This window comes from Bipolaris victoriae (assembly GCF_000527765.1).
Source record: "Bipolaris victoriae FI3 unplaced genomic scaffold scaffold_29, whole genome shotgun sequence".
In the NCBI taxonomy this organism is placed as follows: domain Eukaryota; kingdom Fungi; phylum Ascomycota; class Dothideomycetes; order Pleosporales; family Pleosporaceae; genus Bipolaris; species Bipolaris victoriae.
Window position 1 is genome coordinate 118,364 of NW_014575363.1, and position 19,290 is coordinate 137,653.

The 19,290-nt window shown below is 52.0% G+C and overlaps 6 protein-coding genes across 6 annotated transcripts; 2 read left to right on the plus strand and 4 right to left on the minus strand.

The window, feature by feature from the left end:
• Positions 1-1,078: 1,078 nt before the first annotated feature.
• On the plus strand, positions 1,079-2,134 carry COCVIDRAFT_25377 (hypothetical protein; the record flags this gene model as incomplete). Its single annotated transcript, XM_014702567.1, has 1 exon — positions 1,079-2,134. One exon carries the CDS (start codon positions 1,079-1,081, stop codon positions 2,132-2,134), a length of 1,056 nt encoding a protein of 351 aa, XP_014558053.1.
• Positions 2,135-2,359: 225 nt separating this feature from the next.
• Positions 2,360-4,007, minus strand: COCVIDRAFT_95392 (hypothetical protein; the record flags this gene model as incomplete). The annotated part of the gene is made up of 4 exons (XM_014702613.1): positions 2,360-2,496; positions 2,576-3,408; positions 3,467-3,540; positions 3,594-4,007. 4 exons carry the CDS (start codon positions 4,005-4,007, stop codon positions 2,360-2,362), a joined length of 1,458 nt encoding a protein of 485 aa, XP_014558099.1.
• Positions 4,008-5,005: 998 nt separating this feature from the next.
• Positions 5,006-6,212, plus strand: COCVIDRAFT_95324 (hypothetical protein; the record flags this gene model as incomplete). Its single annotated transcript, XM_014702614.1, has 4 exons — positions 5,006-5,678; positions 5,756-5,970; positions 6,030-6,122; positions 6,174-6,212. 4 exons carry the CDS (start codon positions 5,006-5,008, stop codon positions 6,210-6,212), a joined length of 1,020 nt encoding a protein of 339 aa, XP_014558100.1.
• Positions 6,213-6,483: 271 nt separating this feature from the next.
• On the minus strand, positions 6,484-10,485 carry COCVIDRAFT_36506 (hypothetical protein; the record flags this gene model as incomplete). The annotated part of the gene is made up of 1 exon (XM_014702615.1): positions 6,484-10,485. The coding sequence occupies one exon, from the start codon at positions 10,483-10,485 to the stop codon at positions 6,484-6,486; it is 4,002 nt and encodes a 1,333-aa protein (XP_014558101.1).
• A 462-nt stretch (positions 10,486-10,947) lies between these two features.
• Positions 10,948-12,661, minus strand: COCVIDRAFT_95444 (hypothetical protein; the record flags this gene model as incomplete). Its single annotated transcript, XM_014702616.1, has 2 exons — positions 10,948-11,887; positions 11,949-12,661. 2 exons carry the CDS (start codon positions 12,659-12,661, stop codon positions 10,948-10,950), a joined length of 1,653 nt encoding a protein of 550 aa, XP_014558102.1.
• Positions 12,662-13,533: 872 nt separating this feature from the next.
• COCVIDRAFT_36508 (hypothetical protein) lies at positions 13,534-19,005 on the minus strand (the record flags this gene model as incomplete). The annotated part of the gene is made up of 2 exons (XM_014702617.1): positions 13,534-18,678; positions 18,727-19,005. The coding sequence occupies 2 exons, from the start codon at positions 19,003-19,005 to the stop codon at positions 13,534-13,536; spliced, it is 5,424 nt and encodes a 1,807-aa protein (XP_014558103.1).
• Positions 19,006-19,290: the final 285 nt, after the last annotated feature.

Genomic DNA, 19,290 nt, shown 5'->3' on the forward strand with positions numbered 1-19,290 from the left:
TGTAAACAACTCTGAAGAGACTGAAAAGCACATTGATTCAAGTGTCACTACGCAAAATCACAATTGCAAAGCAAATGTTAATATTTTAGTTGATAGTATTCAATTTAAAAATAAAACTATCCTTGAATTAAATCATTGCCCACATTCTGTACACCCGCAAAATCACTCCATCTCCCTTCCACCATCTATCGGCGGCACCTTCTTCCCCAACCGCACATACTCCCACATCCCCGGCAGCATCACCAGCGAACCACGCCATAGCCGTGTTTTATGCGTTACACCAAGGGACTGTGCGTACACGGATGGCGAAATGTATGGGTGGTCTGAGCCGTATGATAGGAGGGGGACTTGGGAGGGTATGGGGAAAAGAGAAAATAGTGAATATCAAGATAAGGTATGCAAAAAGGAATTAGTTACAAAGTAGAATTAAGGTATGGAACTTGTGATGTTATGGCACTATCTCTCTCTCTCATTAACCTAAAAGAAATACGTGAATTTTCGAAGAACTATTGAGGATTTAACCAAGTCTCTCGCCACTTCCCGAGATGCGTAGAAATGAAGAAGAAAAAGAAGTCTTTTTTTTCCTTGAGATTTTCTCTTTGATTAAACACTACCATTAATCCCAAGCTAATTGCGAAGATTCATTGCGGAAAAGATCCATATACGTAAGAAACCTTTCATTTCTTTCTTCCAACTCGTACATGGTTAACTTAGTACAATGTGAGCGATGCCGACTAGCGGATTGACAACTAGGCCTGGCACCTCTCACCTTAGAGGTACTTCCCTTAAGTAGTTATCCTGAGCATTGAAATCCACGAACATACAGGTAGAAGACAAAAAAAAAAAGAAAAGTACGAGTACGTGATTGGAATGCACGAAGGAGAAGGAGAAGTATGTGAAATAAGATATGTGATGCCACCAACCAACTCATTGACTACATCCACCTGTGAAGTATACAACCCCCCCATATGACCCAGTCCGACACCTCCCTGTCGCACGTTAAAAGGCGCATCTGCACATCCACCCATCATCCACCAATCTCCACACAAAATCTCAAAGAAGCCACCATCCAAAAACAATGGTCGAGCACTGCAAGCGCCTCCGCGTGCAATACCGCCCTCAACCCCGACAATCCTGGCACCTCCTCAAAAACCTCGGCAAGCTCAACGGCGGTTTGAAAGCGGGCATCGCAAAAGTATCCTGCAGCAACCCCTCCGCACGAGGCATGGTCTTCATCGAAAAACGCTTTCGGGCTCAAGAATTCAAGTACAGAGTTGCTCATCGCGAAATTCAACTGCTGCACCAGATAAGCGATCACATGAACATTGTCACAATGGTTGATCATTTCCTCGACAAAGGAGCGCTACGCGCGGCCGTGTACCTGGAGTACTGCGATCTGGGGAGTCTGGATGTGGTAGTATATCAAGTCGCCAAAGGAAGGCATGTCCACGAGCGTAAGGTGTGGAGCTGGTTTTTCCAGCTGTGCGGCGCGCTGACGTATTGTCATTGGGGACCGGAGCCTAGCAAGAGCGATGACGAGATTTTTCAGTCGGGGTGGAGTAGGATTTATCATCGGGATATTAAGCCAGGGAATGTGCTGTTGACTAAAGAGGGGGGACAGATAGTGGTGAAGCTGGCGGACTTTGGATGCGGAGTTTCCGAGGACCATATTGCGCAGGCGCAGAGCGAACAACTTGCTATAAAGCAGCAAGTGGGAACGCCGGGGTTCGATGCACCAGAGTATCCGTTCTTTGGGGGAGCGTCGGATGTCTGGCAGCTGGGGGTTACGATGATGTGCTTGTGCACGGGGACCATGTCGCCGAAGAGTCGCATGAATCCTGGTGGTCAGATATGGGATAAGTCGAGACCAGCGGGAGACAGTTATTCGGGCAGGCTCAATTCGAAGATCAAGCTGTGTATGGCGACAAGGCCCCAGCAGCGATCCACCTCCTATCAAATTTTGCAACTATTGGACCAAGCAAGTGTGACAGAAATGTCAACGTTGTCCAAGGATAGGCGTCCGCTGGCACTATTCGAGCCATACGACCGAGAGAGCCCTCCAGTGATGAATCATATGCCAGCATTCGAGTCAGGACCCGAATGGCCACTGTTTCTGGCTCAAGGCGGAAGGTAAAGATGGAATCAGATGAATGCACCGGCCCTTTCATTCTTTTAAGCCATAGACTTTGAAGGCTCAAGAGTATCGCGCCCATACTCATTCCCTGGATGTTCTCACAAGCACATATACGTTGATTCTTCTACAAGAAGCGGTTTCGGGCACGATTCGATTCGTAGTGTGGTTGTCGATGAAGGTCGAGACGCCAGCTCAGTCTAATATTGTTCTCAGGCTATTCTGTTTTCACTGGTTATGCCAGCCCCAAGATTCCTCAAGTTGTGCAATCATCGCGGTAGGAGGGAAAGCATGTGTTTGTTCACAGCTGTACCACAAATCGCGGAGGCTTTGTTGCTCCTCTCTTATGGTGAATCGGTCGCCAACTATGTACATTAGAAAGTGTTCTAGAAACAAATGCAAGAAAAGAGTTATGTATGAGCAAGCTCCAAGTAGAGCACGTACCTAGTGCAATCGCATAGCATGCGACAAATATGCAGGGAAATACTTTAGGATTTGATTGAGCGACACCGCACATTATGCGTACGTTCTCTTGTACAGCCTTGTCCACGACGGCACGTGAAGCCTTGTGTGCAGGCCCAAGCTGCGGTATCGTAGGGTCATGTACAATCAGCAGTGTATGAGCTAGGAGATTGTACTGCATGCCCATTACATGCTCTTTTCGATGTAGGCGGATATCTGGAAAGCTGTTTCCGCTCGAACTGTCTTTGTGGCGAAAATAATACGGATCGAAGCTGTCAGGTCTGCACTGGTTCCACGCTTTGTTCTCGTCCATGAGCTGATTGTAGCGAGCGATGCTATTTCTGTCCTCTCCAAAGACAAAGTTGCTCACATCGCCAAGATGTGCAATAGTCCGCGTAGCCCACATTGAGTCGGTAGCCGGCTCGAGTGAGCGGTCTGCAGGGAATATGTGTAACTTGAAGGCTTTTTGGGTCATTAGTGAGATCCACAGTTCTTGACGAAAGGCGGCCCAGTATATGGCCTGGCGCCAGTCTGGTCCAGATGTAGCAGCATACGACTGTTCAGCAGCGCGAATAATCGCTTGAGTACCAAAAAGATGGCCTTGAGGGTCACTTCCTACAACTGAAATGTTCATCTCCTCCAATAGCCGTAGAATAACGGTCGCTGCAAGCAGTGGCTCTTCCTTGATGGTTGAGTTGTCATTCAATGCAGGGATCAAAGTGTCAAAGCATCTCTGGTAGTAAGCATCAGCAATGTAGGGATCAAAGTCGGCAATCCGGCTAAGCTGGCGTGCGGACAAGGCGAGGATAGCATTCCTGCATCAAGTCAGCAGGCAGCTTCTTATAAGAGTGGGTCCTACACGAAATTACACACATTAGTGTACTGTTTTGTTTGGCCATCTGGACAATGTGGCAGCCAAAATGATCTCTAGAATCCATCATATCAAACTAACAATAGTGAGCAGAAAACTTCTTGTTGCTGTCAACGGCCAAAGACTCACAAACAAGGCAACATTTTCAATATAGTGCTGAAGCAGCATAGCCTCCTGCTCCTGCTCCAATGGCCATAGAACCGGCTCGCCAGGAGGCTGCTGATAAACAAACGTGCTAGCGTTGGCGTCGTCGTGCCTTTGATAAGCACTCGTATTTGGTGGCTGACCCGGGGTCATAGATGGCGCAGAAGTATTCCGCTGAACAGGCGACTCAGAATTTAGCAGCGATAAGACCGTCAAGCCCTCCGTGGGCGTAAACAGAGTAGAGTTTGGAGTCAAGTTACTATTGTCCTGGCCACTTGCCGAAGGACCAGGCGATTGATACAAAACAGAAGATCCGCTAAAAGGCGAGTCGCCGTTCTGAACGTAGTGTGAACGAATCTCTGGGGATTCATCCAAAAACTGAACTATAGCGCATTCCATTAGCAAAAAGCCGCCACGGTACACGAGTAGTCGTGGTTTTCCTACTTCGGGGTGGGAACGAAACCCAGGGCTGGGCAGAGCTGAACGAATCTGATATGGAAGATCGCCGGAAGCGTCTACCACTCTCGTATACGCATTCCTTTTTGGCATGTTCGCATCTTCCGCATTTCGGCTGCTTCCCGTCGCCTATCGCAGGATCATTAGCCAACGGGGGGTGGGGAAGGGGACCGCGGATTTTAGCCACCCGCCTCAGCGCTCGTAGCTTACATCGATAGTGACGCGAGCGGCATCGAATACTAGATACGGAGTGTCAATCAAAGTGTAAACAGCGGGTAGTAAAGACAAAAAATCATGGCCCAAGGGTCTTCGTACCATGGCATTTGCTCTTGGCCACGCGATATGCGCGTGGCAGTGGGACCGTAATACAACAGTTGCGGGTAAATTTACGAAGACTGGACATGCGCGCGAGGATGCTGCATTCCAGTGCTCCGAGATGAGAAGGACGCGCCGATATCAGCAGCAATGCAGCATCCAACCATATTCTGCGGGTTAGTAAAAAAAATTGGACAAAAACGGTGAAGGGGGGTTTTGAGCTCCGCGGAGCAAGAGTAGTAGCAAGGTAAGTAAAAATTACAAGCAGCTGGGTTGGTTGCTTTGCTGGCAAAGGAAAACCTGAATAATTCGCCGCAGGAAACGGGCGTTGCTTTGGGGGGGGGGGTGCCCCACATGGTGCATTTGGCCAGAAGAAGCAACTTTGCCCGCCACACAACCCCCCCTTTTCGTGCCAATAGAGGCCGAAGACATGCCTAAGTAAGTACTTCCCCGCGGGGAATCCATGCACAGGGTCTCCAATGCTTACTACTCTACTGCATTGTACTACTACTACACATGTATGAGCATACATATCAAGACCAGAGCGTCAATGGATTCTACAACTAGACTATTCCTCAATTCCACCCCATAGAAACAAATACAACAGTAAAAAGCCAACCACCACAATGCCCCACGCCATCCCCCCGTCCCCTTCCCACCCCCAATCCCCCCCATCCCTCGAAGGAAACCACCTCTACGTAAATGACGGCCTCCTCCACCCCACCCAAGTATCCCGCCTCCGCCCCTCCTCCCCCACCCTCCCTCTCCCCGAACTCCAGCGCCGGTACAACGAAGACGGCTACCTCTTCCTCAAACACCTGCTTCCCCGCGCCGACGTGCTGCGGGCCCGAGAATCCTACTTCCGCATGCTCGCCCCCAGCGGCGTCTTGAAACCCTCCACTCCCCCCGTCCTCGGCCAATTCGACACTTCCAAACCCTCTTCGTCCTACCCGGGCATCGGCGCCGGTGCAACACCCAACAACGGGAACCCAGGCGCAGATGGCACCGCTTCTCTATTCGTGGATCTAGCGCTCCAGGCGCATTATGCAGAGTGGTATAAAGAGGAGTTTTGTAAACACCCTGTGTTGAGGGATTTTGTGGCCGAATTGACGGGGTGGGGAGCGGATACGCTGAGTGTGAAGCGCAGTTTGCTGAGGAATAATACGCCGGGGAATAAGGCGATTGGCGTACATTATGATCAGATTTTTCTGAGAAAGGGCGAGGATACGAGTGTGACTGCTTGGGTGCCCATGGGGGATATTGGGTTGACGGGCGGTGGGCTGATCTATCTCGAGAATGGTAATTTGGTTTCCCCCCTCTTGTTCTTTTTTTATGGGTATAGTGGCGGTTGTTGATGTGAGGCTAACGAGAGGTAGGACATCATCTTGGGAGGGAGATAGAAGAGGAATTCACGCGCAAGGCACGCGAATCAGGGTTGACGAAGGAGGAGACCAAGGATGCGTTTAACAAGAATATGATGTCTAATGGCTTGCTTGCTGATGGGCCGAAAGAGTACTCAGAGACATTTGGGAGGAGGTGGTTGGTCACAGATTATGAAGCGGGGGATGTGGTGTTGCATACGCCTTATACTGTACGTCTGCTCACCTGCTCGGGTATGCATGTTGGATCGAAACAACTGATAGTACGCAGATCCACGCTTCGACGATGAATTACGATCCCAACGACATCATTCGAGTAGGTACGGATTTACGATTCGTGAATGGAAGTAAGCCCTGGGACAAGGTAAGTGCAGTTCATCACCAGTCAATGTGCATGTTAATAACGTAATCAAAGCGGTGGGACAAGGATTATGAATTCGACGACGGAGTTTGAGCTCGACACCCTGAGCTATGCATTTCGAGTTTTCAACTTAGGGGGGAAAGGTAAGCAAAAGGGGGTATCATTAATCTCTATCTCTCGTCAAAGTCAACCAGTACATACCACATAGATACAAATCCACGTAGCTACATGAAAGCTATGCTGCTATATTTTCAATAGATATACACGCTGAATATATACCAATCCCACCAAATCATCATCATACAGTCCCATCCATCAGCAAGCAAACTTTTCCCTCAAACCGTCGTAGTCTCAAGATAGTCCTTCAAAGCGGCGGATTCTCTGGTTCAGTAATTGCCAACGAATAGTAGTAGTCCGTCAACGCATTCATATCATCTCCAAAGTCCGTGTCAAAAGCCTCAAGTTTCTCAGCGTGCACTTCCTTGCCCCATTTCTTCAAATTAGGCACGTTAAGGGCTTCGCCCTTGAACGCAGGCTGCTGAACACACTCATAACCTAGTACACCAATATCCCAGACACCACCGCAAGCACTGCACACCAACGTCGTAGTGGCGGGATCGACAGCATTGACCGCGTTACAGCGGAAACAGGCAAAAGAGCAGCGCTCACAGAGGATGTTGGAAGTGGAGTCAGTAGCCGGGCGAGCTGGGCGTCCGCACTGTGTACATCGTGATTTACCAGGTATAATGTGTGTGGTATCAACTGTCTTCCATTGCAGACGTAGTTCATCCGGCACGCGGTCTCCACTTCTTCCTGAATCGCCCACCTCCTCGCTGGTCGTCTTGATGAGATTTTCTCGACAGGCTGCGATGTCACATTGCAGCCCACGTGCTGTCGCAAGATCAAGTTGAAGCTCGAGAGCTTGTTGACGCAGAAACGGTGCATCGAGGCTCTGGTCGAATGGGCCCATGTATTGCGGTCCTTGAACTGCTTGTCGGATCGGAAAGCCGCCCATAGGTGCAAGCTGCATTTGGCCGGTACCGAGTAGATGGCGGGCCTCGGCGATGCCTGATTCGGGTACTGGCACGGTCATTTCGCCAGTCTCGTGGTCCTGAATCTCGTCTTGCTCGTGGTCTTGGTAAGAAAAATAGCGAAGCTTCTCTGCGTCCTTGGGCGCGACGTCATCTCTGCCCACCTCAAGCACATTAGCTGAGCCGTTGACTTCACCGATGATGAGCTTGCTGTAGTCGGCATTGAATGCGCCTGACATGATGCCTGAGTTTGTGGTAATGACATCCTTGATGAATGTGTCCTCCTTGGCTCTTGTGACATCCCATACCTTGACAACGCCGTCGGAAGATCCAGAGTAGAGTCTTGTAGCGTTCTCGCCCCAGGATAAGAATCTCACACCAGTATCAGTGACTTCATGTTTGACTCCTTCTTGTAACGGCATCAAGGACCGGCCGTGTGAAACAACGCGTAGAGGATCATCTGGCCATCGACCATCCCACACATAGACTCGACCATCCGTGCACCCAGCTGCAATAAGATGCTCGTCATGTGGGCACCAAATGACATCATTGATGTCCAAGGCCTTGCAGTCGAATTCCATGGGAGAGGTGAACTTGTTGAGATTATTGATGTCGTACAATCTGATACATGACCGCATTCCTCCGTTAGCTTTGCCACCTCCAGCCACACATCCAGCTGCAAAGTACGGCATCCATGAACGATTGGGGTTGAATGCAACATCAAAGACGTTTTTGCTCGATCCATGGATAGGGAGTGCGCTTTCGGCCTGGATGTCCCACAAACAAAGATCTCCAGTAGTGTCAAAACCAGTCTCTTTCAGATTAGCGCCGAACCCAGCCAGAAGGAGGCCACCATACTTGGGCTCGAATTGTATCGCGGTAGGCAGGATCTTTAAATCAGGTCGTTCATTGGCTCTAACGGACTCATAGCTGAACTTGTCAAACTTGGAAGGATCCTCTTCGTTTATTCTAAGCACCCGTATTGACCTTCGAGCGACACGAGCTGCAGTTGCTAGGACTCCAGCATTGGAGCGATTGACCGAGAGAATATCGATCGGATCCTTGACATTCAGTTTTGCACCCAGGATCGGTTGCACGACGTCGCCCTCAGTATACCATATGCCAATGTGGCTATCGTAGCCTGCTGAGTACAAATACCTGCCGCTGGTTGAGAAGGCCACAGAACTGACTGTAGAGTATAGCTTTGGGTCTTGTGATGCAAACATGGCATGGCTCGAGTTAGCACCGGCCTCGGTCCTTTCGCGCTTCCTATAGTGTTCAGCCAGTTCATGTATTGAGCCATGGATCATATTGCCGTAAAGCAAATTGTTAGGTCTGTTGTACTGCATAGAGTCTGGGTCATCTACAGCGACTGCGCCTGCCGCGAATCGCTCACCATCTGGAGCCCATGCCACAGTGTGTATGTCGCTAGAAGCGCCTGTCCAGAACGCCGATGGGCCGATTGTGTCCATGATTTGATTCTTGACTTGGTATGTAAGAGGCTTTGCAGCAGCTTGCCACCCCCTCCTTGACTGGCATCCCAATTCGCGCTGGCGTATGATTGATGTTGTAGACGGTTTTTGTGTCGAGCTCATAGAGACATCGGGCCGAGCAGCTGCAAGTCTTTGGACGTGCGAAACCTCGGGGATTTGTCCATCCTGTGCATCTTTCACAAACGCTTTGATGCTGCTTCTATCTCGACAAGGGAGACGTTGTCGCAGAACTTCCACTAGTTTGAGCATCTTAGGCTCGGAAAAATCCTTCAGAAGTTCTCGAAGTTGTCTTCGCTTTGTACTGTGTCTCAATTGCAAGGGCCTTTTGATTGAGACAATGGTCTTTTTCACAATCTTGATTTCAGCTGGGCTAAAATCCACATGAAGTAATGAGCCTTGCCATTTGCGACTCGACAGCTGATCCCAACAGAATCCAGGAGGGTTCTGCATCATCTTACGCTCTGATATGCTCAGGTATGGCACCAATCTTGATGGAGCATCACGAAAATTCTTATACAGATCCATCACCAATTTCGCGTCTCCAGCATTGAACTCAACTTCTACTGGGTCATTATCGACAGTAAAGGCTGTATCAGGTGGAGGTGAGTCATCTTCTGGGGTTTCAGACCGTGTAGGTAAGGTGTCATTGAACATCTCTCCAAACACATGCTCGTCAGCATGCTCGTCGGTAGGATCGTCAGCAAACACGTCTCCTGCCCTGATGCGCTGTTTTGGCCATGTGTAATTAATGCGTTGCGCACGGCGTGGCCGCTCCCGAGAAAGCGCAGAATCACCACCAGAAGAATAGTCGTATTCAATTGTCTGTTGCACTGATTGTGTTTTGGGCGCGACAAATCTGTTTCCATGAATTCGCGACCAGTCTATGCTCGCCTCTGCGGCAAAGCGTGGGGGTAAGACCAAAGTCGGTGGATCTTGGGACCGATCCCTCTTGTTCAAGACTGTAGAATAGCGACTCTGGAGTGTAGTATACTCCCGGTACGGCATATCCTTGTTGTATTCTGCAGTAATTTCCGACCACTTGTATTGTTTGATTTCCTTTAGGAATATTAGTAAGTGGTCCTGAGCTGTGTCGAATGGTTTGTGAACCGTCTTGCGACGTTTTGCGCGAGTCGTGAAAGGGTCCATGGCCGGCATCGTCGACTCGGCCGTAGGCGCAGTCGGGCGGAAATAGTCGGATGCTAAGACTGATTGGTGGTTGACCAAAGCATTGCCTGTGGGTTGTTGTGATCCGGCCACGTCCGAAGTTAAAATGTTAGCTGTGGAAGCATCCTTGTCTTCTTTCCATGACAACCCAAAAGGGGCAGCAAAGTAATTTGCGTTTTGCGGTGCATGGAATGAGGGCGAACTTGTTTGTTGAGCAGGAAGCGTTCTGTTTGACGTGAAAGACGGCGGGCCTGTAGGCTCTATCTTAGCCCTCTTGGCTGCCCTGTCGGCTCCAAATGGCGCATCGTAGGTGTACCCATTATGTTTTTGCGAGGACACCAGTACACCGTTGCTTTGCGACATGGTAATCGCACTTATCGGCCTCGCGACTGTCGGTCGCATGTTTTCGTGTAGTGTCTGCGCCTGTTGCCGTACTGCAGGATTTGTGGATGGGACCTGCACATATTGTGGACTGCTTCCGGGAGGAGGTGGATAGTATACGTTTGTCGGCTTCGGTGCAGGAACGCGAGGGTTTAGTCCTGGGACGGGAGGTAAAGATACATCGTGCCTCGCAGAGTAATCTACCCCTACAGGCAACGATTGACGGCGTCTGGCATTGTATTCCTCATCGGCGTCATGGGTGAGATCAATCACTGTATGTTGCCAGTCGCTGCGCATGTTAGGTTTGCTTGTGTCCAAAGGTGTGTCAAGTGTAAAGCAGTGTTTGTGGCGCGGCATTCCTTGAAAAGGATCTGCTTATCTCATCGGAATCAGACGTACTAGCAAAGGGCAGCAAGTCCATGGGAGTGAGAGCGAGAGTGAGAGCGAATGTGAAGGAGTGTGCGAGGCGCAACACTATGGAACCGCGCAACGCGTATCCCCCCGCATGCACTAGCGCCGGCTTTAGCGGCGGGCCCTTACTGAGGCTAAAGCCTCCTGTGGCGCACCTTTGACAGCTAATCACGTATCAATCAAGTCGCTTTGGCTGTTTCAGCAATGTGAAATGGATGATTGCAATTAGCATTATTTGTGCATCAGCACTAACACGTAAGTAGTACATACATATATGACTACATCCGATAGATTTATGCCAGCTCCAGCCGTGGGTGTTCATCCAAAACGCGAAGCCTGCGCACCACCTCAAAAACCCTTCTTCGCATTGTCGTAATCCACAGCCTTTTCTCCCATACCCTCGACATCATGCCTGCTGTCCTGTACTGCTAGCCCCGCAACAACGCCCTCCTCACCAGGCTCCACATCGTTGGGGACCGGTGGACCCGAGAATTCCTTTCGTCCTCGGATGAAGTACCATACCACACTAATTGTCGCGAAGCCAGCAAAGACAACACTTGCGTAATTCATCGTCGCTGCCTCAACAGGCAAGCTCACTGGCATACAGAACAGTACGACAGCCAGGCAAATCCAGGCAATCATGGCAACGTTGATCGCGTAACCGAAGCGGCCAAGGGAAAATGACGAGTTGCGGACTGCCCTCCGGCCGCGAATAACCGAGATGAGAATGGGCATGCCGTACGATGTGCTCAGGCAAATGGTAGCAACACCGGTAAAGGAGTTGAAAGCAGCAGACGAGCCAAAGTAGATGAGACCCAAAAGACAATCCACAATGGTAGAGAGGACGAGCGCCATCAGAGGAATGTCAAAACGCTTATCGACCCTGGCCCAAAGACGCGAACCAGGAATTGCACCATCGCGAGCAAAAGCATATGTGCAGCGTGATGCAGCAGTCAGCGCTCCAGTGCCGGCAAAGATGAGAATGCCGAGAATGAGGAAGAGAAGACCAAAGCCCCCGCCGGCGCTACCCGTGACGGTCTTGAAAAGGAGACCGATTGGCTGTCCATTAGCGACGTCAAGCAGCATCTTCACATCGGGCAGGACGAAGAGAATGGGAATCAAGTAAATGACACCCGTAACACCTGCAGCGGCAACCGAAAGAACAATGGCCTTGGGGACTTCGCGTGATGGATTCGAGACTTCCTCGCACATGGCCGCGACCATGCCATAGCCAGTGAGTGTGTACGCTGCTTGTAAAAGGCCGACAAAAAATGCCCATCCCGATGGCCTAAATCATGTGAATTAGAATTGCGACTAGGGCAGTATGCAGGATGCAAATAAGCACTTACCATCCGCTTTGGCTAGCGTCATAGTGCGTGAAAACAAAGTCTGCGTTTCTCTTAACGTCAGCCATGCTTAGCAGGACAACCAAGATGATGACCACACTAGCAGCTGTCCAGTAAATACAGATCTTGTTGATGATGTCCAAGTGTTTTGCGCCAAAGATGTTGATGGTCATGCAGATGAGCATAACTGCCCAGAACATGAGAACCGTCTGCCACTGATTCGGCACGAAGTCTTCATCCCAGAGCGTAATGGCAGACAGAATGAGTTGACCGCCAGAGAAGTTGATGGAGAGGGTGACAGTCCAGTTTCCGACTAGGGTCAGCCAACCAGTTACCCACGAGGCAATGGGGGCCCATTCGCGCGTCGACAGCATAGCAGACCAGTAGTAGACTCCACCAGCTGTCGGGTAGACGGCACAGATTTCAGCAAGGGAAGCGGCGATGCATAGCGAGATGAGCGAGACGAGGACCCAGCCCCAGAGAATAGTCACTGACTGGCCGTCGGTGAGCGTGATGTACATGGTAGTGCTGAGACCGAAAGGAACGGCCATGATGGCGAAGGACATGCCGAGGACGCTCAACATGGACAGGTTTCGTGGGAGTTCGGACTGGTAGCCCATCTTCGCGAGAGCAGCGTCGGCGCCTGGGTCGTTGACGGACCGCCGACGGACGCCATCTCCCTCGCCCTGGGTGATGGAGAGGCTTCTCTTGGTCATGGTGGTGGCTCGCTGTGGTGAGGTCCAATCGTAGCTCGTGGTGAGCGCCTGTGCGCGGTGCTGCAACGGGATGGAATGCGACGAGATGCGACGGCTGCCAAGGTCGCCAACGATGGGTAACAAAGGACAGGGAGGCAGGGCCGCAGATATGGGTGCAGGTATGTATAAGGATACGGAATGTTGTCGCGTGCGAAAAGGCCCGCAAGTGCTCCCCGCAGCCAGGGTGGGAGATAAACGGCGTGATGCCGGGCTAGTTCTGAATCGGGTCTTCAGCTTGACATGTTCCGAAGACTAGTAAGTGGCTTGGGATGCGACGCTGCAATCGTCGTTGCTCCACAAGTGCAAAGCAGGGCGGGCCCGCCCTTGCGAGGATGCATATGCATACGAAGGAATATCAAGGCGGCGTGCTGGAGGGCATCAAGCACCAGAGATAAGACATCGCCAAAAGCCAACCAGGGCCCGGAAACGTAAAGATTGCCGTCAAGTCGTAGTCAGGAATCAGAAGGGCTAGGCGGTTGTCGTGCGTCATCTCCGCTGTCGGTGCACTTACCCCATCTTTTCGCGCCTATCGCTCCAGTCTGTGCCAGTCATCCGACGGGCCTTTTCCGTATCTTTTGTCAGAGCACCCAACAACACCCGCTATCAACATGCCCTGTGTCATTCCATCTCCAAAAGCACAAAGCCAAGATAACAGCAAAAAAATAAATCGTTATTGTACATACACCCGCAACCCGGGATGCTGGCTCCCGTCTAATGCAGGTACCGGACACATGCGTCACGTCTTTACCCGACACATTCACACAATCCTTGCACTCATACACATACCTCTCGTAAAACCGTAAAGTCTACCTAATTCGTCTCCTCTGATCTCTCTACTTGGCCATGACATCCACATAACGGCCGCCCTTCTTCTTCTTTCCTGCTGCTGGTCCCTTCCTCGCTTGAGGCGCTCCCAGCAAATCGTCAATACTACTAGCGTTACTCATACCTGTACCAGGCCGTGATGGTGGTCCTGATGCAGCACCAAAGCTGGGTCGCGCTAGGATAGGCGGTTTAGGCCCGACAAGACCTTCTTCATCCGACTCAGCAATGCCTGGCGTCGATGCACGAGAGCCAGCACCGTGCAGTGGTGGTGGCAATGACGACGAGCGCAGGTTCGAGACGGGTGGACGCAATGCGCCTCCAGTTGGAGGCCCAGCAGATGACGGAGGTGCGGGAGCAGCGCTTCCTGAAGCGCTCCGAGCTGCCCCAGGTGGGCCAGACCGTGGAGGCGGAGGGGTGGCAGTGGGCTTGGGCGCATCTGTTGCGCCCGCCTTCTTGTTGACCCACTTTCCGAGATCAGTGTCGTAAACGAAGCTGCTCTCTTCTCCAAGCTTGGCTTTGATAGGTCCAGGCCCAGCGTTTGGGTCCTTCTTGAACCACCCAGAAAGCCAGCCTCCCTTCTTCGCCGCTGCTGCCTCCTTGTCGCGTTTTGCGTCTTCCTCCGCAGCTTTGCGAAAGGCCTCGTCTGCTTTCCTGTCTGCCTCAGACTTGGAGCTGCTGCCACCGCTGATTTTCAATGCAGAGGCACGAGCAGCCAGGTCATCGTCGTCGTCATCGTCCATGAAGGATTTCTTCTTCTTAGGTTGCTCCTCTTCCTCCTTGTCATCCTCATCGGGGTTGTAGGGCTGATATGATGGAGGTTCATATGTGCCGGACGATCCCTGCCCCTGCTCATCCGTTGCAGGTTGGGCGGGCTCGTCGAAACTCGCCTGAGGCTGATACCCGCCAAATGAAGGAGAAGGGGCTAGCCCTTCGACAGAAGACATAGGCATATAAGGACTGTTGTACGAGGCCTGACGAGGGCTGAAGTCCTGACGAAGTGGGGAGTACGATTGAACCTTGCCTTGTGTGCGTGCGCTCGGTGGGCTCAACTGGTTCTGTGTAGGGCTCAATATGCCTGACGTTGGAGTCATCGGAGTGTACGAGTCCGACGCGGCTCGCATGCCAAAGCTGTCGTTTGACTCCATCGATGGTCGGCCCTGAGGCTCGTAACGAGATCGCTGTTGCTCCGAAGATGACCTTGGCGCATATGCATTTGACGGAGCGTACCTCGAGTTGGCTGGTGCTGCTGGTTGTGCAGGTACGCCGAAGCCGGACATGGTGCTATACAGGTCCGCATTTGACTGCGATGGCGTGAGGGCTGGACTGCCTCCAGCAATGTTGGCAAAGGGTCCAGATTCTGTTCCGGCCGGCCTCCCCCCATCGGCTTCGTCGTCGCCTGCGATGAAACTGTTGAATTTTGAGAGCAGAGAGCTTCCAACTTTATCCATGCTGGGCTTGGAAATCCATGAAGAAGAACCATCCTTGGGCGCTTGGGACAAGCGCTGGCTCAAGTCGTCTAGGGCAGTGATGAAGGCCGGGTTGTAGTATGGAGAAATCTGTGTTGTTGCCTTTATAACTGCCGCAATAGAGTCGCAGTATGCTTGTGCATCCGTCTTGTAACCATTTTCCGCTAGCTGATATGCATGTGCCAGTTTGTAGTGTTGCAAATGCGGCAGCACGTACGGTACGCTTGGTGATGATAACGACATGGCGAACTCGAACACTTCGGTCAGAAGTATCGGCTCAAGCTCAATGCCTGTTTCTAGAGGGTACCGGTGGTGGTCAGCCCCAATAAGCACAAGATCGGCTGCGATATCCTCGATGCCACCAATCTTGATGACTGAGCGGGCAAAGATGAAGCAAATGTGCGCAGCTTCGACTCGGCCATACTGAGCAAGCAGTCTTCCAAGAGACAACAGTGCCGATGCATCACCCTCGCTGCGGTTATTCAAAATCAACGCAATCGTCTCACGCCACTTGTCCAGGCCCTGGAGTGCATTCTGGGTAGCTCCAGCCCCATCTGCACGTATCATCTGAAAGCCGACACGAGCTGACGCCGGTACTAATTCATCAGTGCAATCTTCGTGGTTGCCAGCAAAGACCTCATACAATACGGCCAATGCCTGGTTATTGCGCCCGACATTTTTGACTTCTTTTCGGACAAATTCTTGGACAACTCGTTTCCATGTGTCTTTGTTGCCAGTCGAAGACAACAACATAGCATGGCCCCATAGTCGCTGGTCAACAGCGTGCCAGACTGCCTTTTCGCGGTCACCTTGAATAAGCATATTTTGCAGGTTTTCGAGGGTCCGCGGGTCAGAAGGTTCTGCTTGGATGGTTGAGGTATTGGACCTTGAGCGCCCAACTATGTCCACTCCGGTTGCATAGGAGCCGTCGGCATCTGGGACTTCTTCCTTAACAGGGGAGAATATCTTCTTAAAAGCGACCTCCGCAGGTGCACCTTCTAATCGACCATCGTGCTCAACGAGAATCTGCATGAGCTTCCATAGAAGTATTCTGTCTTCGAGGCGCTTGATGTCGTCTTCACTCATGGAATGTTCGAGTGCAGGCTCTTTAGATTGAGCATCTAGCACTTCAATCTTGCGGCCAAGCCATGCCAGTACCTCCTTCTTCTTGCTCTTTGCCTTGAGCGGCCCAGGGAACTTCGCGATATCTTCTGGCAGAGCCAATACTTCCTTGATGCTCTGAAGACGAACCTCGCCGGGGCTGGTCTTCATCATTGGCGCCGAACCACCGCCTCCATACCGAGGAATTTGCTTTGGGAAGCTCGTTACCACAGTACCTCCCAGACCCCATGTGAAGATGGGATATCCCTTCCACCTCTCAAGTGGGTCAGCTGCACGCTCATCTTCAGGTACAATGAAGTCGTAGTTGGCCGATGCCTGCTGACGGTGGGGTATGACATTGACTGTGCTTGAAGCAGATTGGGATGGCCCATAAGCCATGGCTTGGGGCATAATGCCAATCATAGATCCCCCTAGATCTGAGCTACTCACGTTACGAAGAGGCTGCTTCATCGTCGCTGTTGGAGACTGAGACTGAGAGCGTTGCGGGACGGCTGATTGAGCTGGCTGATACCTGGGCACATAGTTGTCCCTTTTGCGCGGAGATCCCACATTCGATGAAGGCGTACTGCGTGGAGGCGGAGTCTCGGATCTCCCAGACGTGGGTGGTCTCGAGCTCAGTGTTGAATCTTGTTCTCCAATCTCGGTTACCTCTCCTAATGGACTCCTGATCGGCGGACGTGGCGTACCATCGATTGACTGAGAAAGCTGGTGAGTTGGCGGGGCTTGAGGCTGAGATTCAGACTCTTGCCCGTGTTGTTGAGGCATACTATGGAAAGCTAGCGGACTAGATGTGCGAGGCGCAAAAGGCTGGGATGGCGTTCGCGTCAAGTTGTTATGCGGCTCAGATGCGTACCGACCATGAGGTTGTCCCTGGGGTGGAGGTGCAGGCGAGTAACGAGCATTTGCGGCAGGCACGGCGGCAGGCGGGGCAGGAGAATACCGTGCATTACTTGCTGGTGCTGAAGGCGGTGGGGCGGGCGAGTATCTGTTCGTGGGAGGTGCGGGCGCGGGCTGAGGCACAGGAAGGCTGTTCGTCCGCGCGGGTACCGATGGTTGACTTGGGAACATGGGTAGCTGTTCAGGTTGCCTAAATGGGGGAGGTGTCGCAACATTGGCATTATTAGGGAGGAACTCGTTCCTCAGAGAGGACAATGACGGTGTGCGCTCTTTGGGCGGCATGTGTGGAGGTGGTGGTTGTACTGGAGGCTGGACAGGCACATTCGGCTGCGGAGTGTAGCGTCCCGACGGCCGCGGTTTGGAGGTCACAGGTAGTTCGGCAAAGAAATCACTCGAAGGCGATTTTGATGTTACAGCGGGTTTTGGTGGAGCTGTTGCTGCTGGTGGCATTCCACTTATCTGTGCCTGCATCGAGTGACCCGAGGATGGTGGAGACAGGCTAGCCGTCGACATACTCGATGAAAGAGGAGGTGGCCGTGGAAGTCCACTATTCGAAGACACACTATTACTACGTGGAGGCGGAGGGGTAGGCTGTAATGCCGGGACCGTTGCACGAGGAGCCGGTCGCTTTCGGGTGGTGACAATGTCTTCTGGTAGATCGTAAGGCGAAGCATAGCCACCCTTGGATTTATCAACAAAACTTTGCGCTGAGCTCACTGGAGGAGGACGGGATTGTTGCTGCTGTTGGTATGCCAAATTCCGCCCAAAGCCATCATAAGCCGGGGTAGCCGCAGGGGTTGGCTGCGCTTGGGGGGCATATGGGCTCGCAGCAGGGACTGCAGCTGGTGTTGCAACTTGAGGCGCATACCGGCTTGCAGTACCTGATGGATGTGACTGTACGGGCTGTTCTGCTGGCGCAGGGGGTTCATCTTCGAGAAAACCTTCGTCATCACTCAATTCAATGACCGGTCCATCTTCCTTGTCAGGCAAGAAATCGTCGTCCAAGTCGAGGTCCAAATCCCACTCGCTCTTCTCGGGGGCTTTCGCCTCTGCCTGTACCACATGCGCACCGGGGGTCTCATCTGTAGACTGCGCAGGTTCAATCTGTTGGCCCGCAATTGTACCGAAAAAGTCCTCTTGTTCTTCTGTGTTGCCCCAGTCGATGTCTGCGCCTGCGTTTCCACCCACAGTGGTGTTTCCAATAGACTCGTCTCCTACTGTTGTCCCAACAGCTTCTACCGCAGGTGTTGGTAAAGCGGATTCCTGGGGCTGTCCACCAAGATCGAAGGCATCGTCACCGGAAGTACCCCACTCATCCGCTTCGGTGTCTGCTACCAGAGGTGCCTTTACACTTTCAGTGACAGCATCCTCTAGAACAGTGCTTTCACCTTGGTGCTCATAATTCACTTCCGGATGCGCTTCGGCATTTGGTTCTTCGTCGGAGCTCTCTTCCTCACTCTCTTCCTCTTCTGACTCTTCTTCATCTTTGTTCGCTTCAGCGTTTGCTGGGGCAATCTGTTCCTCGATGTTGAGCGCCTGCGTTGCGTTTACAAGATCCTTCTCAGCCCCGCCTGCTCCGGGTTCCTCCTGGGATTGTTGCACTGGCGGTTGTGATGCGCTCTGCTCTCCATGAGCAATAATTTCGCGCGCCGGAGATTCATCGTTTGACTGTTGCCCAGCAGTTGCAGACTTGATTGAAGATGGAGGCGCAGTCGCTGGTGGTGCGGTTACAGCGGGTTGGGACGGAACTTTGTCTTCATCTTCGTCCTCGCTGTCTTCTTCCTCCGATTCCTCCTCATCGTCATCGTCATCCTCTTCCTCCTCCTCTTCCTCTTCTTCGGACGAAGATTCTGGCTCGGGCTGCGCCGGTGGTTTCGCGTTGGCTGGTGCACTGGCTTCCTTTTCGCTTCGCAGCGCAGGGTTCCACGAAGCGGACGATGGGGTCAAAGGCGCGCCACCATAGGCATAAGAAAAGTTGGGGGCGTCTTCGTCCATGAGGCGATTACTAGGTAATGAATGGGGTATCTATGAGCGCTATGGAAGCTGTCAGCACTACAGTCGGTCTTTGGTAACTCAGATGCGGAGTCTTGACAGTGGAGCACAGATGTCGGGTTCCGAAGATGCAATTGAGGAGATGCGCCTGGTAGAAGACGCGAAAGGGACACAGGGAGCTCGACAAAAGAAAGAAATGGGTCAGGCAAGGCTAGAAAAGAAGGCACGGGAAAAAAGTTGCGACGGGGAGTGTGTCGCGGAATGTACATAGGCCAGAGTGATCGTCAT